Source organism: Anomaloglossus baeobatrachus, chromosome 1, assembly GCF_048569485.1.
Source record: "Anomaloglossus baeobatrachus isolate aAnoBae1 chromosome 1, aAnoBae1.hap1, whole genome shotgun sequence".
In the NCBI taxonomy this organism is placed as follows: Eukaryota; Metazoa; Chordata; class Amphibia; order Anura; family Aromobatidae; genus Anomaloglossus; species Anomaloglossus baeobatrachus.
Genome location: NC_134353.1, coordinates 216134502 through 216159747, shown reverse-complemented (window position 1 = coordinate 216159747; position 25246 = coordinate 216134502). Strand labels below are relative to the sequence as shown.

The following is a 25246-nucleotide window of genomic DNA, read 5'->3' as shown; positions in this document are numbered from 1 at the left end:
ACAACCATCTGGTCATAGACATGCTTGCCTGGATCTGGTTTCTGACATTTATATTCCTTGTCAGAAAGAAACAGTTTGGTATAGTGCAGAGCAAGATTAGATAAGTACCTATAGTTTAATATGCGCCCCTCTCTGCAACCCCAAAATGTTAGCAGAATTGGTCTCCTGACCAATGGGCAGCACTCCATAAAGGAATACTTACTTTAATGAAGCTCTCGTCAATATAATTTTGAAGGAGGACCCATTTTAGTAAATTCCTGGGTACTATGCTGCCAATTTGTGTTAGGGGCAGGGTTACACAGATTAGCCTGACTGAGACATAGACCTGAGACATAGACCTCCAGTGATAATCTCTTGCTGATAAAATACTGATTGTATTGAAACTACAGCACACAGTGTAATAAGTGACACACCCCTTTAATCAGGCTCTCTTGCGCTATATTTTGCTGCTGTTAGATTGAATAGCAAAAACAGATTCCCTTTAAGTGCAGTTTACATGAATGGTCTCTTCTATGGTAAAGCGTAATCAGGCGAAAAGGTGGCTTATTTTTTTTGATAGGTGTGAGTATTGCGAATTGCAAATATTTGACTTATGTGGCATTTAATTACAAGATTTTATGAATATCCTAGATCTTAACACTGCTGTATGTCTAATTGAGTCCTTGGAATCAATTCCAATCTGACAATGTGACCCTTGGACCTGGCGAGGATTTGTACCCCCTCATTAGAGGCTTTGTGCTTAATAAGGGTGTAGTCACATGTTATGATCTATAGCTTTTTTGCTGCATCAAAAGCCCTACATGTTATTAGGGGTTTAATGAAACAAAAATGTTCTTAAAATCAATTCCTAACCTTAGATTGAGATTTCTATTAGGGATAAAAATCTATTGTGTTAGGACAAGAAAATGACTGTGTGACCATGACTGATTCATGTGGACTGCCAGAACAGCCACAACACACCTCATGTCTACACTTCTGTCTACATCTCCCGGTGGCTGTATGCTAGGATGTATATACCAAATATATAGTGTATTTTTGTTTTTTGTCATTCTGGCCACAGGTCTGTCCGGTCCTCCCGGCGCTGGCAAGTCGACATTTATTGAATACTTTGGGAAAATGCTGACAGGACTGGGACATAAAGTTGCAGTTTTAGCTGTTGATCCTTCCTCCAGCACTAGTGGTGGTAAGTTGAAGGATTGTCTTTACTCACAGCGCTGATTGAGAACACTAAATCTACTGAAATCTTTATCCCACATTGCAGGACTAAATATGGACCTAGATTAGGTTCCAAAAAGAGACTTCATTCAGGCTTTATTGGAGATTGTAGGCCCAACCATGTAGTCTATGGGAGCGTGGTGCCACGGATGCCCCATCCATAAGGCAATGTTAGGCCTTCAGTAACCATTTAAGAAGGTGTAAAGTTGGCATTGTGGACGCACAAAGAGTATGTAGATCCTTTATTTCTCATTGTCATAATGAAGATACTGCCATTTGATGTGCAGCACGTCATCTGAAGGCAAAGATGAAGCTCTGCAGGGCCTGAATTGGCCATTGCCTTTTTTTATCGGAACCTTTTTTGGGACAATGAGAAAAAAAAAAAAAAGATTAAAACACATTGTGAGTGCCACCTTTTGGCTTTTTCGTGCTTCAGTATTAGGACTTCACCTCATATGGCCCCTGTGAGCCGTTGTTTGGGCTCAGATGTAGATTTGTTTTATCGCGTCTTTGTTGGAGAAGTTGTGACATGTCTGGTTGTCTTGTACTTTTATATTGTTGTTTACATTCCAGTATTGGGTTTCAGGGTAGACCTGCTGCCAAAATACCCTCCCCCGTCATATATAGCAGCATACTTGGGTCAGTGCGGAGGGTCATGGTGACGGTCTCTCTCATGGCAACCTTCGGGTGCAGTGGTTGCTCAGCTCCTGGTCATACAACCTGTATAATCAGTATTCAGAAGTGTCACCTTTGTATGAAAAAATGTGGCCTTTTTCATGTACTTGAGACCCTAGACTGCCATTTTGTTATTAAATCTTATTTTGGGAAGGTGATTATTATTTCCATTCCCTCATACATTGTTACCCATTTTTCCTGGACCCCTGAATGGTAAACCTTGTCTGTCATGCTGCAGTAGACAAGAAAGAGGGTCCACTGCATTCAGGTGTCTAGGAGGGCTGGATAAAAGCACTTGTGTGCTGTTATATCTGTCAGTCTTGATTTGATTGAAATTAAAGGGGTATTCTGGTAATGCCAAATAACCGCTAAGGCTACTTTCACACTACATTTTTTTAACATGCGTCATGAACGTTTTTTTAACGCAAAAACGGATCCAGTGCAAATGCGTTTTCATTTCAATGCATTTGCAATGGACTCGTGCCAACATGCGTTCACATGCGTTTGCGTGCGTTATAGTGAGGATCCAGCGACTTGCAGTTTTTTAACTTTTTTCAAAAACGCTACTTGTAGCCTTTTTGAGCTGCGTCCAAATACTGTTTTTCACTGGATCCTGACTATACTGCACGCAAACGCAATGTGAACGCTAGCATGCTGATAGACAGGATCCTGCTTGCTCTACTGAGCATGCCCAGAAACCGGCCTGGCGTGATCAGTCTCCCTCTCCCCCTCCCTCTCTCCCCCCTCTCTCTCCCCCGCCTGAGAGCGGCGGACGCTCGTAACCAAGGTAAATATCGGGTAACCAAGCAAAGCGCTTCGCTTAGTTACCCGATGTTTACCTTGGTTACGTGTGCAGGGAGCAGGCAGCCCGGCTCCTAGCAGCTACGGACGCTCGTAACCAAGGTAAATATCGGGTATCCAAGCAAAGCACTTCGTTTAGTTACCCGATGTTTACCTTGGTTACCAGTGTCTGCAGCTGTCAGATGCCGGCTCTCAGTCTATCACGGTCAGTTCCCCTCACTCCCGATCACATGACTTCAATGCCCGCCCATAAACTTCAAGTGACAGGATCCTGCAAAATAACACATGCGTTTGCATGCGTTTCTTTGTAAAAACAGGATCCACTTTTCCAGCAAAAAAAGTTCATGACGCATGTTAAAAAAACGTAGTGTGAAAGCAGCCTAACCTGACAGGGTCACACCATTGAGAGCACCATGGATTGTCAATATGGGGGTCTTGTGTTTGAATGGAGTGGTGGTCATGCATCGCACTGCCGCACTATTAAAAGGTTATGGGACTGATAAAGAAAGCCGATCGTTTTCATAGGTAGTGAATGGAGCTGGCTTCATTCAGTTGGGAGGTGGCTAAGCAGAGAAGCCTGTACCGACTTAGCAGTTATCACCTATGTAGTGGATCCTAAGGGTGTTGATTTCTTAGGGAGAATTGCCCTAAATTCTCTATGGAGATCCCTGGCATTACAGTTAGATAGACACAGACTTTGTTCACTGAGAAGCTGAAGACTAAGTAATTTTCTTGTGCATTTTAGGTTCTCTTCTTGGAGATAAAACAAGAATGACTGAGCTGTCCAGAGACATGAATGCGTACATCAGACCCTCTCCAACCAGAGGGACCTTGGGAGGGGTCACACGAACAACTAATGAAGCCATTCTGCTGTGCGAGAGTGCCGGATACGACATTGTCCTTGTGGAAACTGTAGGTAAGAAAAAAGTGAGAGCTCCTTGATGTTGGCCAAGTTATAACCCGTGCAGGCTTTTTTATGGTTGTGTTGCATTTTCATTACACTTCTTGCTAATTACTTTCCTACACTAGATCTGACCTTGAGCAACTTATTTGAGGGCCATGGAATCCTTTAATCATTATTAAATTCAGGTATGACACACCATTGCAGATAACCAATTTGGTCACATTCTGGGAGGACCATTAGTATGGGCTTTAGTGAGGTGTGTACTGTTGGGTACATCATCTTAGTGTGCTCTGAATTTTGGGACAATGGTGTTCTTAGCCTTCACAGCACTCACCTACCACATAGAGAATGAGACAGCTCTCAGCAATTTGAATTGGTCTTTTCATTAACCATTTAACTACAGAAACAAAAATCAATAATACTAATATGCATCATAATGGTGTCATCCAATACGGTTGGCCGATGCTGACTGCTCACAAGTTCCCATTGTTTTTTACTTTTAAAGTGGTAGTCCCACTAACAAAGTTCATTTTAATCAATGGTCCTTGGAATAAAAATAAGTTCCACAATTGGATTTGTTAATAAAAAAAAAATGCTCCTGTGCGGAGATAATCTTATATATGGCAGCACGGTGGCTCAGTGGTTAGCACTGCAGTCTTGCAGCGCTGGGGTCCTGGGTTCAAATCCCACCAAGGACAACATCTGCAAGGAGTTTGTATGTTCTCACCGTGTTTGCATGGGTTTCCTCCAGGTTCTCCAGTTTCCTCCCACACTCCAAAAAACATGCTGATAGGGACGTTAGATTGTGAGCCCCAATGGGGACAGTCTTCCTGATGTATGTAAAGCGCTGCGGAATATGTTAGCGCTATATAAAAATAAAGATTTGATTTGATATATGTGTCCCTGCTTTGTACTGTGTAATGGTTGTGCAGGGACATGGTCTGATCATACCACATCTCCTGGACAGGGGAGGAAATAAGAGTATAAAGATAGCACAACATGGGATCACAGCTGATTCTTTCTGTGAGGTAAAACATTTCCCTGCCTATTTTTAAACATGTCTTTCTTGACAGAAACCAGCAGCTTTGATCCCTTACTTTCCTGTGTATAGACTCAGTTCCTCCCCTCCCCAGGAGCTGTGGTATGATCACACCATGTCCCTGTATGGTCAGAAATGGCCATTACACAGTACATAGCAGGGGCACTAAGATTTTTTCAGCACAGGAACATGTTTTTAAAAACCTCCAATTGTGGATTGTAAGATTTATTGATTAAAATGTATTTTGTCTGTGAGACAAAGAATTTAAAGGGAATCTGTTACCAGGTTTTTGCTACCTAATCTGAGAGCAGCATAATGTAGGGGCAGAGATCCAGATTCCAGCAACGTGTCACTTACTGGACTTCTTAGTGTAGTTTTGATAAAATCACTCTTTAATCAGCAGGAGATTATCATTAGAGGACTACTTGGCGTGCTGTCCTGTAGTCCAGCATATTCATGAGCTCTGTATAACTGCTATATCTGCAGCAGAGTAAACATTGATTTTATCAGCTCAGTAAGTGACCCATTGCTGGAATCAGGGTCTCTGTCTCTACATTATGCTGCTCTCAGATGGGGTAGTAAAAACCTGGTGACAGATTCCCTTTAAGGCTTATTGCTATTTAAATGGACATGATCTTATGCTGGTTTCACACATCTTTTTTTTCCCTCATACATGAAAAGTGGTCCATGTTTTTTCAGTGTGCTTGATCCAATTTTGTGTCAATTTTTACAATCCTTGTTGCATCTGTTTTTCACAAATGAAGGAAAAAAAATTCTTAGCTTTTCTTACACAGTTAAAGTACAATACGGACAGCACACAGCTGACATCCATGTGCTCTCTGTTTTTTATTTCATGGAGCCATTGACTTGCATTGGTGAAAAGGCAGATAATAATGGGCCTGAGATTTATCAGCAAAAATAATGGAGAGAACATGTACCAAAAAAAAGAGTGAAACTAGCCTTATCCAGATTTTGTTCCTCACTTTGTGTGTGGATGGGTTTCATAAACTGTGGTGCTTTTAGAGCCTCCTGTGTTTTCTATAAGCCCCAGCATCCTAAATATTTGGTAGTCTTTCATCAAATTTTTTTACGCATGCTAATAAAACCAAAGGTAATTACTTATGCATATTTATAAGCCCAGTGCTAGAAATCCACTGTATTAGTTTTTTGCTATATTCATTTATTTAGCACCAGACTTCGACTCTCCATCTCCACCCAGTATTGTTCATATGTAAAGGTGCATTTGAATGGGCCTATAATCTTCAAATGTTCCCATATACTGGCTTGTATAAACATTCTGGTGGTCGCCTGACAAAAAAATGCTCATTAGTCATGTGATCAGATGTTAAAATCTGTGTGTGCCTATAGTCACACATTCATGTGTCGTAGTCCGTTATGCAATGACCTGCAGTTGGTCCATGCAGTATAGACAGAGACACAAGGCTGTGAATCCGTCCATTTTGGCAGCACAAAACAGCCTGTGTAAACGGTAATGTGGTGCCAAATAACATTGCTAATTGGAGACGGAATTAAAGGGAACCTGTCACCAGAATGTTCGCTATTAAACTAGAGCTGCGTTCTAGAAAGGTTAATCTTGCTACTGCCCCCCCTTTCAGACCTAAATAACAACTTTATAAAATATTACCTTTTGCTATGGTAATGAGGTTTGTTGGCCCCGGGGGCGGGCTGTATTTCGTCTGTTATCCCCCTTCTGCCGCTGTTCACCATCCCCCAGTGTTCATTTACATAGATGAGGCTGCCGCCCTCATCTTCCGCAGTGCTCCTGAAATCTCGCACATACGCTGTGAAACTATCGCGGGACTGAGCACTGTTTTCAAATCGCGAGCGCCGGTGATGTTATTGCGCAAGTGCGAGATTATAAGCGGCGCTGTGAATGTCACCACCAGCGTCATCCAAGTAACCGCCCATAATCTCATTCCCGCGCTTTTACCTCAGCCTCTACCGTTAAGCGCTTAAGGGTAAGTTCACAAACTGCGTTTTTTTAACGTTGCTTTTTTGTGCGTTTTTTGCCGCAAAAAACGCACTAAAAACGCACCCGCGACAAACGTGGCAAAAAAAGCATGCGTTTTTACCGCGTTTTTTGCTGCGTTTTTGCATGAATGAACAATGCCATTACAGATTGTTGAAAAAAAAAATGTCTGTCATTTCCTTCTTCAATATGTTCTTAATTCTCCACTAGTGTATGCAGGAGAGCAGACAGCTGCAGAACTACAAGGGTCAGCATGCTCCATCCAGGACTGTATGCTGGAGGGAGAGGCAAGGGGAGCAGAACTACAAGGCTTAGCATACTCCATCCACTAGTGTATGCCGGAGAGCAGACAGCAGCTGCAGAACTACAAGGCTCAGCATGCTCCATCCACTAGTGTATGCAGGAGAGCAGACAGCAGCTACAGAACTACAAGCTCAGCATGTTCCATCCACTAGTATATGCAGGAGAGCAGACAGCAGCTGCAGAACTACAAGGCTCAGCATTCTCCATCCACTAGTATATGCAGCAGAGCAGACAGCAGCTGCAGAACTATAAGGCTCAGCATGCTCCATCCACTAGTGTATGCAGGAGAGCAGACAGCAGCTGCAGAACTACAAGGCTCAGCATCCTCCATCCAGGACTGTATGCAGGAGTTTTTTGCCTCCCAAAAAAATGACGTGGGCTTCGCCATATTTTTGTATGCTAGCCAGGTACAACAGGCAGGTACGGGCTGCCCCCAACCCCCAGCTGGGAACCAAAAATATAGGGAAGCCCTTTTTTTTTTTTTTTTTTTTCAATTATTTCATGAATTTCATGAAATAATTTAAAAAAAAAAATTACACGGACTTCGACCAATTTTTGATTCCAGCCAGGTACAAATAGGCAGCTGGGGATTGGAATCCGCAGTGCAGGGTGCCCAAGCTTTCTGGGCACCCCTGCTGCGAATTGCAGTCTGCAGCCATCCCAGAAAATGGCTCTTTCATATAAGCGCCATCTTCTGGCGCTGTATCCAACTCTTCCAGCTGCCCTGATGCCGGGTGACTTGCTGGGTAATAATGGAGTTAGGGCTAGCTGTATATTATCAGCTGGCCCTAAGCCCGAAATTAATGGTGTCACGCCAATATTAGACATGGCCACCATGAATTTCTAGTAAAGATAAAAAAAAACAATACACAGAAAAATATTTTTATTAGAAATAAAACACAACACAATTAGTGACTCAATTTTTATTGAAATAAAGAACCCCTCCCCCTCCGCAGTAATCCTGGGTCAAGGGTCCCGCGCCGTCCAATCCGGATCCAATATCATCTGATCGGTTTGCTGGAAGGCAAAGCGATCAGATAATGTGTAAGGTTCAAGGATGTGAATCACATCACACATCAGCTGATTGTATAAACGACGTTTATACAATCAGCTGATGCATCAGTGCAAAAAAAAAAAAACAAGTACTCACTACTGTGCAGACTCCCGTCCGATCGCTGCAGGACCCGGCGGTAATAAGCTGATGAAGTCTCCTGACAGCATCAGCTGATAGTTTAAGCCGGCCAGGCGGTAAAAAGCCGGCCTCACCACTGCACTTATACGATCAGCTGATGCGTCAGGTGACCGCATCAGCTGATCACCGCCAGCTCCTGTAGCTATCGGACATGTCGGGAGTCTGCAGACAGGTGAGTATGACATTTTTTTTTCTACTGTTCACTTTTGATTTCGCAGCTGCTTCCACCTCCCGCCCGGACATGGCGCCGCACGGGAGTGGACATGACACCGGACGGGAGGTGGAAGCAGCGGTGGCGGTACCAAGAAGATTCACGCTTCTGTGTTTACCAACAGGAGGAATCCTCTTCCTGTACATGTCACTTTACTACCCACCCCTTGCGTTTATAGATGCGTTTTTAGTCATAGAAACTCACTAAAACGCAGCTATATTTGCAATTTGCGTTTTTCATCGCGTTTTTTTGAACATCTCATTGAACTCAATGGGCGGAAAACGCAAAAATAATTGACATGCTTCGTTTGAGGGCACCCACAAAAACGCAGCTAAAAAAAAACGCTGTGTGCTGACAGCAAAAATGAAAACTCATAGACTTTGCTAGTGAAGCAAACTCATGTAGTTTTCTGAACAAAAACACACCCGAAAAACGCACTGTGTGCACATAGCCTAGCGGTAGAGGCAGAGGTAAAAGTGCTGGCACGAGATTATGGGCGGGTACTTGGATGACGCTGGTGATGACATTCACAGCACCGCCCATAATCTCGCGCCTGCGCAATAACATCACCGGTTCTCGCGATTTGAAAACAGTGCTGTCCCACGATAGTGCCACTGCGCATGCGCGAGACTTCAGGAGCACTGCGGAAGATGAGGGAGGCGGCCTCAATTATGTAAATGAATACTGGGGGACGGCGAACAGCGGCAGGAGGGGGGATAATGGACAAAATACAGCCCGCCCCCGTGGCCAGCAAACCTCATTACCATAGCAAAAGTTAATATTTTATAAAGTTATGGAGGTCTGAAAGGGGGACCAGTAGCAAGAGGAACCTTTCTAGATGCAGCCCAGGAGCTGCAGAAGGGGATTCTTTTAGTTTAATAGCGAAAATTCTGGTGACAGGTTCCCTTTAAAAAACGTTCTGTTCCCATCAATATTGGTTGACTTGTATATAGTTGTCCATGGACTTCTATATAGTTGAATAAAAAAGCTGTAATCCACTCATCTAAATGCACAATGACAGATATATGCATATGGTGATAATGTTGCCTGTTACTTTTACAGTACTACTGTATGAACTGGTGATGTCTGTCTTCTGCTCTACTGTGTGAACTGCTCCTGTCTTCTGCTCTACTGTATGAACTGCTCCTGTCTTCTGCTCTACTGTATGAACTGCTCCTGTCTTCTGCTCTACTGTGTGAACTGCTCAAGTCGTATGCTCTACTGTATGAACTGCTCCTGTATTCTGCTCTACTGTATGAACTGGTGATGTCTGTCTTCTGCTCTACTGTATGAACTGCTCCTGTCTTCTGCTCTACTGTATGAACTGGTGATGTCTGTCTTCTGCTCTACTGTGTGAACTGCTCCTGTCTTCTGCTCTACTGTATGAACTGGTGATGTCTGTCTTCTGCTCTACTGTGTGAACTGCTCCTGTCTTCTGCTTTACTGTATGAACTGGTGATGTCTGTCTTCTGCTTTACTGTATGAACTGGTGATGTCTGTCTTCTGCTTTACTGTATGAACTGGTGATGTCTGTCTTCTGCTCTACTGTGTGAACTGCTCCTGTCTTCTGCTCTACTGTGTGAACTGCTCCTGTCTTCTGCTCTACTGTATGAACTGGTGATGTCTGTCTTCTGCTCTACTGTATGAACTGCTCCTGCCTTCTGCTCTACTGTATGAACTACTCCTGTCTTCTGCTCTACTGTATGAACTGCTCCTGTCTTCTGCTCTACTGTATGAACTGCTCCTGTCTTCTGCTCTACTGTGTGAACTGGTGATGTCTGTCTTCTGCTCTACTGTGTGAACTGCTCCTGTCTTCTGCTCTACTGTATGAACTGCTCCTGTCTTCTGCTCTACTGTGTGAACTGGTGATGTCTGTCTTCTGCTTTACTGTATGAACTGGTGATGTCTGTCTTCTGCTTTACTGTATGAACTGGTGATGTCTGTCTTCTGCTTTACTGTATGAACTGGTGATGTCTGTCTTCTGCTCTACTGTATGAACTGCTCCTGTCTTCTGCTCTACTGTATGAACTGCTCCTGTCTTCTGCTCTACTGTATGAACTACTCCTGTCTTCTGCTCTACTGTATGAACTGCTCCTGTCTTCTGCTCTACTGTATGAACTACTCCTGTCTTCTGCTCTACTGTATGAACTGCTCCTGTCTTCTGCTCTACTGTATGAACTGGTGATGTCTGTCTTCTGCTCTACTGTATGAACTGCTCCTGTCTTCTGCTCTATTGTATGATCTGAGCATGTCCTGAACCAGATTCCTGTGTACCATGTATTCAGTTTGAGTATTGGCATTTATTTTGTCATCCTGCAGGAGTGGGACAGTCAGAGTTTGCCGTGGCTGACATGGTTGACATGTTTGTTTTACTGCTGCCACCAGCAGGGGGCGACGAGTTGCAGGTATATAATTTCTGTGAATATAGATTAAGTAGACTTGGAGCGGTGTCTGTGTTGCTGACATTTACCAGAGAATGTGCCTCCTTTTTATTATTATGCAGGATTTGCTATATATTACATTACGAAGCAAAATAAAAAAAAAAAGAGAACATATCCTGTAGCGATGTTGTTAAATCTGCATCGGTTCCAATAAATTCTCTCTGTGTTGTGTCTCTTCTTTAAATATTTATCCACCCGGTTAGCCAAGGAATATAAATCAGCTGCCTTTGCTCCAGAAAGCTGACCATATGGGAGCAATCACTTAGGTTCCATGTGAGTTAGGCTGGATGACTTGTAATTTGCATTAGCGTTCACCTCTGTCTGCTTCCTGTAGTGCACAGGAAGTTTTATGTGGCATTAGTTTGGAACTGATGTTTTAAATCACTGGAAGTCACAGACGCTGCACAAACGAGTATGCAAATCAAGCCCACGGCTTAGGGCTTCATCTGGATTATGGAGACTCATACTTTCTCCTCTGCCTTCCTGTTACAATCATGGAGGAACTGAAATGTGTGCCGCAGATTGGAACCAGGTGTTGGCGTGTTTGTATAATGTACAAAGGGCGAACATACATTCAGGAGAAGGCCGTCCCCCAGTATCTTATGGAAGGTCTCTAGAATGACTTGTAGATACTTTTTGGCTTACTTATACGGCTACCACGATAGATGTGGTGATCACCCAGCTTTCCTATACTCTGAATGTCACAATTGTCTTCTGACGCAGTAACACTTCTGCTTTCATATCACTACATTACTAAAGGGTAATGGAGCTGTAATTTAGCTGATATAAGCGTTCCCAGAGGATTATATTCACTGGCAATTTTTTTTCCTTTAACTAGTTTTAATAATATAACAAGACGCTTTTAAGGTAATTTTTTTTCTTATTATGCCTGGCTAAAAGTAAGTAATTTAATTTTAATGGGCTACTTCACATAATTCCTGCCTCCCCAGTGTGCAGACATATTGATAAAGTGGGCAACAGCCGGGATTTCAAGTACATAATGATCTGTCTTCCCTTAGGGCATAAAGCGAGGCATAGTTGAAATGGCTGACCTAGTTACAATAACCAAGGCTGATGGAGATTTGCTTGTACCTGCGAGGAAGATTCAGGCTGAGTATGTGAGCGCCTTAAAGTTACTGCGGAAGCGATCCAAGACCTGGAAACCTCAGGTAAACAGAACAGCGGGAAGAGGCAATTAAAGTAGCGGATTTCATCCTTACCTGGGATTATGCCTATGTCTTACGTATGCATCTACTGACACGCAGATTACTATATTCTTCAACCACAGTCATTTTCTTTACACCTGGTCATTGGCATTGCCCTGATCTTATGGGGGCGGCACTGTAGCTCAGTGGTTAGCACTACAGTCTTGCAGCGCTGGGGTCCTGGGTTCAAATTCCACCAAGGACGACATCTGCAGGAGTTTGTATGTTCTCCGTATGTATAGTGATTCCGGCAGCTAATACTAGGAGTGAAAGTAGAAGGAGAGTAGCTGTAATTAGGACAGATCAGACAAACAAGGGGATCTGATAGTGTTAATGAGGGGGGCTTCATATTCAAGGTGGTAGTAATAAAATTAATTACATCTAGAATAGATGAGACTCCGGCCAAGTGTAAGGAGAAAATGGTTAAATCAACTGATGGGCCAGTATGGGCTAAATTTCCCTCAAGGGGCCGATAAACTGCCCATCCTGTTCCTGCTCCGCCTTCCACTGCTGCTGAAGCTAATAGAAGAAGAAAAGAGGGTGGGAGGAGTCAAAAGCTTATATTATTTATCCGGGGCAAGGCTATGTCAGGGGCGCCAATTATCAGGGGAGCTAGTCAGTTCCCAAAACCTCTACTTAAAATAGGTATGACTATAAAAAAATTATTACAACTGCGTGTGTAGTTACGAATACATTGAAAATCTGGTCATCGCCTAAAAGTGAACCAGGCTGATTCAGCTCAGTTCAAATTAAAAGACTAAGGGCAGTTCCTACTATTCCAGTTTATGCGCCAAAGACCAAATATAGAGTTTCGATATCTTTGTGGTTTGTGAACAATAATCATCGGGGAATTATCACTGGTAAGGTGGCCGAGAGTAAGGCAGCGGGTTGTAACCCCGAGCACAAAGGTTTGATTCCTATTCTTATCAGGCCTTGGAGTGTTACACGCAGGATTGCAACCCCTGAGAAGCTGAGAAGTTCTGCCGGGGCTTCTCTCGTTTCTTCTTCTTATGGGAGAAGTAGAATAAAGCTTCCTCGATGGAGTGTTTAGCTGTTAACTAAAATGTTATGGGATCGAGGGCCATTATTCTAGCAGACTTTATCTTAATAAATGTATTTCAGTTGCATTTAGAAGATGAGGGTTGAAGTCCTTCAAGTCTTATGTGCCCACGTTGCGTTCTGTCCCTGCAGAAATTTCTGCAGCGATTTGAACAGCACATGTGCGCTTCAAATCACTGCAGAAACAGTCCGTAATGAAAAGCCGATTTCATGCACTCTGGATGCAGCCCCTCCGACAGAGCGGGGGCTGCATGCAAAGTGCATGAAAGAAGTGACATGTTGCTTTTTAGAACGCAGCGATTTGGCAGCAGATGAAGTTCTGCGTTCTAATAACGCCTTGTGGGCATGGTTTAGGCACAATCTTCATAGATTGTGCTGGGGACGCAGGACGCAGCGTAACTGCATGAAAATACGCTACGTGGGCACAGAGCCTTAAAGAAACTAGAAGACTTTAACCTATTAAGGGCTTTGAAGGCTCTTGGTTTGGTTTAACCTAAGTTTCTTAAGTGAAAAGAAAAAATAATGGAGAAAAGGGAAGGAGGCATAATGTCCAGAGTAGGGGGATTGATAATTTTTTACATTTTTTTTTTAATAGCCAGTGAGGGGGAAAAGGATGAAGAATTGGATGAGTTTGGGGCGAGTGTGAGAGAAATAATGTACGTAACACAGAGATATTAAAAAAAAAATGTGTGGGTTTCCTCCGTGTACTCCAAAGACATACTGATAGGGACCTTAGATTGTGAGCCCTGATGGACACAGTGCTGTGGAATTAATTGTGCTATATAAGTGAACAAAATAATATTGACAAAGGGACGTGTTACATAACCAAAAATATACCCTTTAAAAATCAGCCTTTATTCAATTTAAGTTAAAAAAATCACCCAATGTAAATCACATCAATATAAACAAAAATAGAAGAAAAAGGGAGGAGGGTATAGTGTTCACCCTAAAAATTTCCCCTCCCTCCTGTCCTCTACCTACCGCGGAGGTCGGCACCCTAGGCCTAATACGAGTATGGCGCCCCCACTCAACGGCGGCTGTCCCTAAGGAAGCCCTATAAGGCCCTTCCGACAGTTATGATATTAAAGGACAGATAGGTAGGGTATGCTTAATGTAGTGGACAGGATAAAAAGATACTCAAATACCCCTCAATTTATGCTGATATTGATTGTTGGATAGGAACGAGTCCACAGTAGACCACAATTGGGACCTAATAACATTCTCCAAACCAACAAGGGGTCAAACCATATAGATAAAGTGTCTGATACCCCAACAAGACTACCTCTGGTTGCTACCCCCTATCCTTAATATTGATAGATATAGACAAGAGAGCTACCACAATATTGGCAATCAATGGAAAAAAGTGCAAAGTGCATATGATTCAGGAACTAGAGTGCTACTATAGTTAAATGCACATAACCCCATTCACAGTGCACATGGTTAGATACAGCTGTCCTCTAAGATGTAAATGCCCATCACATAAGGTGCTAATGCATAGAAGTGCAGCGAAGTTAAAAGCAGCCTAGTTGTTAACCTCTATCCTCTGTGTTGATAAGCACAAGCAAAAATTAGCAATCAATGGATAGAAGTGCATATGATTAAAGAGCCAACGTGCTACTAAAATCTAATGCACATAGTCCCATTCACAATTCATATACTGAGGTACAGCTGTCCTTTAAAGTGCAAATACTTAATAAATAGTGTGCCAATACATAAGATACAGTGGAGTTGATAGCAGCCAAACAAAAGAGGTAGTCAATATCACTTATCGTATTGAGGTCACATGTGCGTCTCAGTGATGCCTCAAATTTGCCTCAAATTTTTAGGGTGAACACTATACCCTCCTCCCTTTTTCTTCTATTTTTGTTTATATTGATGTGATTTACATTGGGTGATTTTTTAACTTAAATTGAATAAAGGCTGATTTTTAAAGGGTATATTTTTGGCTATATAAGTGAACAAATATTATCATACTGCAACTATATCACATCCTTACAGAATTGTATCATTTGCATTGTAAAGAAGAAAAGGTATTGAAATAAGATAAAATGTAAACAGCAGTTTGGTCAAAATTTGCATCCAACAAGTTTACACTGCCATCATGTTTTCTTTAGGTGATTTTCGACTTGAAGATCGAATGGTTTGGGAATGTTGCTGAATCAAACAAAAAATATAAAAAACATAGGGAACCCTAAAATCCTTGCATCCTTCAAATTTCATTCCATTTCCGTTACAAAAGACATGTAATGTTCATATTTTTATTTTAGATGAACAGTGGAGGAACTAAGAAAAATGTGCCTAAATTCTGGTTGTGGCAAAACCTAGTTTTGTGCCATATTTTGTCTGTTTAGACACTTTGCTCCCCTAGACGTGTTTGAAAGCTCTAGAAAACATGTCACATAATAAAATGCGCCTCATTTATCAATAGGACATGCCATTGTTTTGTGTCCTTGCATATCTATCAAGATATATCACATTTATCACTCTGTCAGCATAGAATGACTGTTCAAACCAAGTACAGGTGCTCAGTGCATTATAGCAAGGCCAGACATTTAAGGGCTTCTTCTAACCTGCTTGTTTTCCATTTATCTTTTCTGACTCTGAGACCAGAGCTGTCAATCAAAAAAAAGGGGGAGGGATAGAAATAGAAGGGGAAAACAAGAAGGTGGGAGGGTCCACTTTAATGTTTGGCCATGCCTTTATGCCTGTACTTTGTTTAAACAATCATTATGTGGTGACAAAGTCCATCTGAGGGGAATAAGTTTGCATAAAATGACTGTTCAAACCAAGCACAGCCCCTTGCTGCACCCTTGAAACAGTTCAGTGCACCTTCGCACCTATTAGTCTTCCATTTATCTACTCCCACCTAAATGGATAAGCATTGAACTCTTTGGCCTTGCCAATGGTGCATTCAGTTGCTGTGCTTGGTTTGAAGAGTTGTTTTGTGCTGACAGACTCTTTAAAGTAAGGTTCAGCCAACATCTATCTCCTGTTTCGCTTCCATACAAAGGAGTGCTCTGCTCAGCTGGACACTCCCGTGTTTCCTATGTGAGAGTTGCTGAAAGACTTCTCTTTCAGTGGCTTATATCAAAGAAAACCGAAGGAACGGCCCTTGGAAATCCAGGGTTGATAGAACCTTCAATTCTTCAGGGAAGCTTCGAAAGTCTTCCATACACATTAGATAGCCACCCAATCTCACCAACTTTGACGTGTTCAGCCAACTACAGTCTGTAAAATGGGAGCATTGGGTTGATAAAGCTTTGGTAGTGTTTTTTGCATCTGCAACATTCCTGCATAATTAATTCATGTTACAGTGAAAGCTTGGCAATCTTCTATAATGATCCACTAATTCTAGTTCTTTTATCACAAAAATACTAGGTAACCTTAATCTAGAATACCCGGAGTGAACAGAGCTTGATTAACAATGTTTAGCCAAGAATAAAAATTGCACAATCACATCTATTCAAAGTAAAACTGCATGCTATCGTGTTTTTGTACTCTAGTAGATATTGGGTTAATCTGCAGGTTAAAAGCGTTTGAAACCCGCCCGGTGCCTGAACATTGAACCCTGATGCCATGAGGAAAAGAACTTTAATCCTCCCAGAGGCATTCAGGTTGCAGTGATCAGGCGGTGCCGGCGCAGGCACAGTCACCGCTCTGTGTATAGTGAGCGGTGGCTGTAACTGTGCCCCCCGCAGACTTGACTGACGTTCAGCATTAGAACCTTCTGTCATTCAGTGCGGCGGGGGAACCCGATTACAACCTCCACTCTCCATCCACAGAGCAGTGAACCCGCAATGGCACCGTCCCCGTGTCTAAACCCAAACGCTGCCGGGAGGATTAAAGTTTTTTCCTCCCAACATTGTGGTTCAAGGTGCATGTGTCAGGAACATTTCAGATGCCATTAAGGCTGGTTTCACACTACGTCTTTTTAACATCTGTTGAAAAGGTTTTTTTAACGGAAGTACGGATCCTGCTTTTACAGCAAATAACGTATGCAAACGCATATGTTATTTTGCAGGATCCTGCAGTGGATGTTTAGGGGCGGGCAAAGGAGTCATGTGATCGGGAGTGAGGGGAACTAGACTGGGAGGAGGCTTCTGACAGCTGCAGACGCTGGTAACCAAGGTAAACATTGGCCTTGGATACCCGATATTTATCTTGGTTACGAGTCAGCTGCTCGGGGAGAGAGAGAGAGAGAGAGAGAGAGAGAGAGATATCCAAAAGCAGGATCCTGTCTATCAGCAAGCAGCGTTCACCTGCGTTTCCGTGCGTTATAGTCAGGATCCAGCAATTTGCAGTATTTGGACGGAGCTCAAAAACGCTACATGTTGCGTTTTTGAAACATGTTAAAATAACGCAAAAGGACGGATCCTGCGTCTAACGGACGCAAACGCACGCAAACGCAGGTGGACGCGAGTCCATTGAAAATGCATTGACATGAAAACGGATTTGCACAGGATCCGTACTTCCGTTAAAAAAACGTTTTCAACGGATGTTAAAAAGACGTAGTGTGAAACCAGCCTAACATGCAGATTAACCCCACATCTACAGATTTATAGCATTTTTACACGTGACAGATTCCCTTTAAATGAAAAAAAAATGTCGTTCAAAAACTATAGTTAGTCCTTTGGTGGACCATTTCATGTTCTAACCCAGCTTTACCAATTTCTTCAAATGCTGTCTGTTGCAGGTTGTACGCATTTCTGCTAAGACTGGAGAAGGCATCCAAGAGCTGTGGAAAAAAATGACGAACTTTCAGAACACCATGGTCACAAGCGAAGAACTTCTAGCCAGACGCAGGAGTCAGCAGAAGGTCTGGATGTGGAGTCTCATTCAGGAAAATGTGCTCCTGCACTTTAGGAATCATCCTGCAGTTAAGGATCAGATACCTCTCCTGGAGGAGCAGGTCCTCGCTGGTGTCTTGTCACCAGGTCATGCAGCGGACATGCTTCTCCAAGCGTTTTCTGAAAGCAGCTGAAATATCAGATACATCCTTGTAAATAAAATGAACAAATTCATTATTTATGTTCATCGTCATATTCTTGAAAACTCGTGATACAATTGTAATTTACATTTTTAACTTTTTTTTTTAAATAAAAACAATAAATACCTAATTTCATGTGTTTTAAATTGAAGTAAAGTTAACAACATGATTGTAAGCTGAAATAAGCAGCAATATATCATGAATATTGTATAATTGATAGCAGACCGGTCAGCTGGATCCATCACCAAACTGACCCAGGAAGAGTGTAAAGGCCCTGTCACACACAGATAAATCTGCAGCAGATCTGTGGTTGCAGTGAAATTGTGGACAATCAGTGCCAGGTTTGTGACTGTGTACAAATGGAACAATATGTCCATGATTTCACTGCAACCACAGATCTGCCAAAGATTTATCTCTGTGTGTGACGGGGCCTTAAGAGTTACATACAGGGCTATGCTCGCTTCTAAATTAACAGGTATCCAATTCATTTTGAGAGGTAAGAATTGATCTGGTAACATTTATATGGGTGCAGTCTATGAGGCATACAAATCTGCATATCAGACACAATATTTTGACCACTCAATATGGAAGTGAATGTTTAGGTTGTTAAACTTGAGAAGTTATCCAAGAATGTAATAATAAAATGGCCCCTGTTGCATAATTTAAATGATAGCACGTCATAGTCAGGTGTTAGGACAGGCTGCAATCTGAAGGCACACTGCCCCCGAGACCTGTGATTCAAGTGACAGGAGCTGTATTATAAGCACACATACCTCCCATGGGCCAATGAAACAGTGTGACAAAAGAATACATAAATCTTTTTGCAGACTGAGCACAAAGACATTTTATTTCTAGCCTCAGTCATCCATGCGGAAAAGATATATTTCTTCTTCTGCCACATACTTGTGGGGCTCACAGAGGTATGTGTGCTCCTGGCAGTTGGGGGCAGGTCTTGCGAACTGTGTTTCTTCAGACCGCAGCCCATCCTGACACGTAACTAGGATGGGATGCCATTCAATTATGTGACGAGGGCCGTTTTATTAAGTGACCGGCCTTGTATTTATCTTTTACTTTTGATCTATACTTAGTTACCAAAGTTGCAAAGCACTTGGAGGAGTCTCAGCTTACAGTTACACAGATCTCAGCCATTACATCAGGTGCCTGATTGTGAAGGGGGAAAAAAAAGCCACAATCCAAGCGTATTTGTTTTATTTTGCTTAATTTTTTTTTATTGTAGTCCAATATTTCCCATCCATAATTGGATATTGTTATAAATACACAGGCTGTCCTACAATGGTATACCCAATCTACCTGCCTATCTGACCATTGCCAGCTTTGTACAGATAGTAGAATAATGTATGATTTTCCTTATACATAAGAGAAGGCTACACAAAACTGGCACAAACTTAATGAAAAGTGAGGACAGTCACATATACTGAGAGGGAAGGCATATTATGGTATACTAGCTTGGAGGCACCAGAATTCAGTTCTTTAACTCGGGTAGAATGGCCATGCCTGAATGCAACTACAAAAAAAAAGTATTCGCTGTTGATTTTCACACCTATGTACACAAAAATATTCACACCCAGGGATTCAATGGAAGATTTACAGAGAGAAACTCATTCTACCATAAACATGCCAATCACATCTCCTGCCCTATTATTACACTGCCAACACAAATTACTGTCGCATGCAAACAAAAAGACAAAATATGTCAATAAGACCATGTTCTGCAAGTTATACCAGATTTGTTGGCTGTAGTTAAAAGTCCAGAACAACCTGTGCAAATATACTGAACCTGTATCTAAAAAAAAAATGTGATAGATATAGGGTGGCCACTATTGCTGAGCGAGCACTACCATGCTCTGCACTCGTAACGAGCAGTCGGAAGCTCGCACGGGCTAGACTCATGCAAAGAGTATAATGGAAGTCAATGGGGAACTAAAGCATTTTTAAGGAAGATCATCCGGAACAACGCTCAAGTTCCCGATTGACTTTGATTATATTTGGTACACAAATCGAGTCCGTCCGAGTTTCTGACTACTCGTTAAGAGTACCCTTCCGTAAAAATGCTTGAGTTCCCCTTTGACTTCCATTATATTTGGTACACGAGTCAAGTCCATCCAATAGTGTGAATGTTCATTATTAGTACCGAGCACCTGAGCATGGTAGTGCTCGCTCATCACTAGTGGCCAAACATAAAGACTTATATTGGTCAGACACGGTGACATTAGGGAGAAAAAATATTAGCATGTTGAATTACAGAGCAGACCATACACATGTGAGAGCTGTTTGCTGAATCCCCCCTAAACACGTGTGCGCTTGGATGTGTTCATGTGTTTTCAATAAGGACAAAGCCGCTGCCAGACATCATATGGCAGCAGCTTATCTCCTCTACAAACATTCAACATTACCTGTTGGGGAAGAATTAAGAGGTCGCCAAACAACTCCCATGGTTGGCCAATCTGCCAAAAAGGAAAGTTTAGCCATCCTTCATCTAAAGGCCATGTCTCACTAAGCAACATCGCTGCTGAGGCACGACTTTTGTGACGCAACAGCGATGTTGCTAGCGATGTTGCTGTGTGTGACATCCAGCAACAACCTGGCCCCTGCTGTGAGGTCGCTGGTTGTTGCTAAATGTCCTGGACCATTTTTTAGTTGTTACTCTCCCGCTGTGAAGCACAGATCGCTGTGTGTGACAGTGACAGAGCAACAACTGAATGTGCAGGCAAGCAGGAGCCGGCTTCTGCAGACGCTGGTAACCAATGTAAATATTAGAAGCCCTTTCCTTGGTTACCCGATATTTACCTTCGTTACCAGCGTCCGCCGCTCTCATGCTGCCAGTGCCGGCTCCCTGCACACATAGCCAGACTACACATCGGGTAATTAACCCGATGTGTACTCTGGCTAGGAGTGCAGGGAGCCAGCGCTAAGCGGTGTGCGCTGGTAACCAAGGTAAATATCGGGTTGGTTACCCAATATTTACCTTGGTTACCAAGCGCAGCATCGCTTCCATCGTCGCTGCTGGCTGGGGGCTGGTCACTGGTTGCTGGTGAGATCTGCCTGTGTGACAGCTCACCAGCAACCCGTGTAGCGATGCTCCAGCGATCCCTGCCAGGTCAGGTTGCTGGTGGGATCGCTGGAGCGTCGCTAAGTGTGACGGGACCTTAAGGCATGTGGCATGTGGCCTCAACATGCTTGATCCTTTGTTCTCACAGGAGATAAGCTGTCGCCAGAGATATCTGTCAGCAGTTCATTTCCTACCTCCTATTGAAAAAACAATGTAAGGCTATGTCCACACAGGGTTTTTTTGGTAAGTTTTTGCTGCATTTTTTAGCTGCAGATTTGCCTTGGTTTTATGCAAATCCATACTAATAAAAAGCTTCTTTTTACAGTCCCAGCAAAGTCTGAGATTTCTTAAATCTCATGCACACACACAAACACATTAGGTTTTTTCCCTGACTGTTTTGTCACATACCTGCGATTTTGGTCAGGTTTTTAAAGAATGAGCATGTAGTTTTTTCAATGATACAAACCATTTTGTAGAAAAAAAAAGCAGCAAATCCGCAGCAAAAACACCACTAAAAAACACACCAAAAAAAGCAGATGACTCAAAGAAGATTTCCTGCCACAAGATCAAGTTTTGGTCAGGAAAAAAAAAAAAACTTACCAAAAAAGCCCTGTGTGAACATAGTCTAAGTTTGGCTGGACCGTGAGGGTATGGTAGGAATGGTTGTCAGCAATTGAAGGACTATGGTCAGCTAAAAAAGGGAGATTACACTCCCACTGATCACTAGGTCAAAAGTACTTTGTGCTGTTTCATATCTAGCTTTAAGATCTCCAAGCTGAAAAAAATGACAAACTTGAGCAATCCAGGTAATAATCTTGAGTTGCGGTAGTCTAGAGTGGGACCTAAGTGGAAAAAAGTAGAAGGTAATGGACAATGTCAGAAATGGGAAAGGGACTAGATGGCCTATTTAGTAAGCGTTTAGATATTTAGACATGGGTGTTGCCCATGTGCTAAGTCCTAATTGTAAAAGGGAATCTGTCAGCAAGTTTGTTAATTCATCTGAGAGTAGTATTATGTAGGCAAGGTGACAGTAATCTAAGTGGTACATCATTGGATTCAGAGTGCAGCCATTCTAACAACTGAATTTTTAGGTTTAGGCATGTAGCTGAGCCCAGAGAGCTGTCCCTGCCCACACCAAGCTCTCTATAGAGATTGACACTTCACTGTACAATGTACGATCACCGCAGGGGGCGTCAGACTGCAGTGCACATGAGATTCTAGTCCTGTAATGATAAGTGTACTGCTGCTTAATCAAACATAGCAAATAAAATACAGATCAACCTGTGACAGACATGGCTGAACTTTTTGTGTTAACCCTTGCAGCATGCTAGCTTTAGCTTACATAGCAAAAACCTGTAGGCAGATTCCCTTTAATGCCACACCAATATTGCTAAGTGTGAATGTGGCTGTCGGACAGCCCACCAGTGGTTGTTTCAGAAACTATTCTGTATTGTGGAAAAAAAAAAAAAAAGTGGTCTCTTATTTTCATACCTCATTTTCCATATACACCTGTAAAATGTGAAAATAAATGTGGCTTAAGTTCATATATCAAACTCACAGCTTCCCAAGAGAAGTCTGAAATCATAAAAAGATATTTTAAAAGACGTTTATTTATATGATAACGACAATTAAACTATTAGGAACCAATTACACAAATTAAACAACCTGATTACAAGCGTTTATAGTGATTATTGCCCCAGGTATACGAGTCAAATAATAAATTGATGAGATAAATATAGATTTAATCAAACTTGTGATTTATAAATAGAAATACATTATTAAGACCTACTAGGTGTGAACAGAAGTCTCGTGCAACAGAATGGTATTGCGACTTCCCAATATCAATGATAATGATGAGTTCTTCATGTCAATGGACCTTTAATTGTAACTACAGTCAGCGAGAAGGCCCGATAGGAGCGTTCTGTAGCGCCACCTGCTGGCCATATATAGGTATGAACACACAGGGGTTTTCTATAAAATGTGGAATTGAATTCTACCTGGTGCTTTGCACTACAGTTTCTGGTCACACACCATTTGTGTGTTTAAGCCTGATACATGGATATTTGGGCATTGTAGATCTAATAAGGAAGCAACACAGATTATACAGCATATTATTATTTTTAAATACTTATATTTTTCTTGCTTAGCAAGTTCATCTCTTTTTATCGCGAGATATGTAAATATTGGAAAGGCTTTAACTCGGGGCCGGACTGGGACTAAAAAACTAAAAATCAGCCCTGGTACACATACCGTATTGCCTCCCCAGCCCCCTTCCCATGTGCACAGATTCTTACATTCCAAAAAATGGTAAGGGTATGTGCGCACGTCTGCGTTCTGCCGTGGCAAATCTTCTGCAGCATTCTTGCGTTTCAGAACGCAGCCGAAAAGCTGCGTTCTGAATGCATTGTTGAATGCTGAATTGATGTGTTCTGGATGCTTGCTCTGCCATAGACAGAGTGGGAAAGCACAAAAGAAGTGACATGTTGCTTTTTAGAACGCAGCGTTTTGGATCCAAATTTCAGCATCCGAAACGCTGCGCTCTCAAATGCAACGTGCACAATCTTCATAGATTTTGCTGGGGATGCAAGACGTATGCAGTTACGCTGCAGTTCTAAACGCAGCGTAAAAGCATGCAACACTCAGACGTGCGACACAGCCTTATGGTGACTGATCTCTTGGCCAAGCCAAGTGTGCACCAAAGACTGCACCACTATAATGTACTACGCTACTCTTTATAGGGGCTAAGTCCCATGTATAACTAGTTTAATATGCATTTTGGGGGAGATTGACACCTTTTAAAAATACAAACAACACCATCATCACAAGAAGAAAAGTAAATGTGTAAATTATGTTCCGTTTGGGATATTTATGGCAAATTCAAAGGATTTGTCACAGCGTATGTCCGATAAATTCAGGTCCCACTGCTGAACGGAAATAATACAGATGCAGTGGTGGCTTCCAGAAAAGGAGCGGTGGCTGCACACGTGAGGGCTCTCTCCATTCATTTCTATAAGAATTCTGAAAAGTTCTGAATGGACCTGCATGTATTGAACAGATGACGGATCCTATCAATGTGCCATACCGTGAACCAAGGTAGCCAATGGGCTGTAATCAGTGGCCAAGGGGCCACACAATACCCTCCCTTGCTACCCGTCTACCGCCACTTGCTTTCTGATGTCGCAGCTATGTGCATCCTTAGGGTACAGACAGAGGTCAATACATTGGCATAGGAGGGACATCACATCATTGCGTGTGCTGTGTGGAGCATCAGCGCGCCGGAGACCTAAGCAGAGCAAAAAGGGAGTGGCGCCACCTGGTGGAAAACAACAGAGTTAGCATTTTTATTTTGAAAACTGAGCTAGATAGAGAAAAAAAGTGAATTAAAAAATTGTAGGGCATTATCAATTCAATATGAATCGACACCTTGCATACAGAAATGCTATGATATGAAACCTATGACCCCCCAAAAAACATTGAATGCTGGTCACGGATATGGCGCTCATTTAACTTTGATGCTCAAAGTGGTCACCGTCAGATGCAATGTACATCTGGACTCTGGCCATCATAATGTATCTTGCTGCACGTTGTGCAATATGGTAGGTGACACGTTTGCACAAGCATCTGTGATACGTCATTGTAGGTCCTGCAATGTTCTTAGAGGGGTCCCATACACCTGCTGTTTGATGTGACCTCACAGAAAGAAGTCCAATGGGGTCAGGTCAGGTGTGTGTGGAGGCCACTCCATGCAGCCACCATACCGAATGACTTGTAGGAAGGTCACCATGAGGTATCGCTTCACATCCGCAACCTTGTGAGTTTTACACGTTCTAATCATAGCATTTCTGTATGGAAGGTGTCAATTCGTATTAAATTGATGATGCCCTACAACTTTGTTATTCACTTTATTTCTCTATCTCGTTCAGTTTTCAAGATACAAATGCTAACTCCGTTGTTTTCCACCAGGTGGAGCAGTAGGTGCTTTCATTGTGTAGCGCATGGCTACTTTACTATACCTAGACACCACTTCTATGCCTATAGCTGCTGCCGATCTCAAGTTAATGGCGGTGGACAGCATATGGGTGGACACTATATAGGAAGCTATGTGGTGGCTCATAAAGTATATAAAAGAGTCTATAAGGTGGTTCAAAATGTAT

General features: G+C 42.5%; 1 protein-coding gene across 2 annotated transcripts in view; it reads left to right on the top strand.

Moving 5' to 3' along the window:
- The window catches only part of MMAA (metabolism of cobalamin associated A), a 41161-nt gene extending 23018 nt beyond the window's left edge, over nt 1–18143 (top strand). For both annotated transcript variants that reach the window (XM_075335756.1, XM_075335766.1), the window contains 5 exons: nt 1061–1183; nt 3437–3607; nt 10650–10735; nt 11791–11940; nt 17729–18143. In XM_075335756.1, the coding sequence (XP_075191871.1) occupies nt 1061–1183; nt 3437–3607; nt 10650–10735; nt 11791–11940; nt 17729–18016 (818 nt within the window). In that variant the 3' untranslated portion in view covers nt 18017–18143. The remainder of the gene's footprint in view (nt 1–1060; nt 1184–3436; nt 3608–10649; nt 10736–11790; nt 11941–17728) is intronic.
- The last annotated feature ends 7103 nt before the right edge of the window (nt 18144–25246 follow it).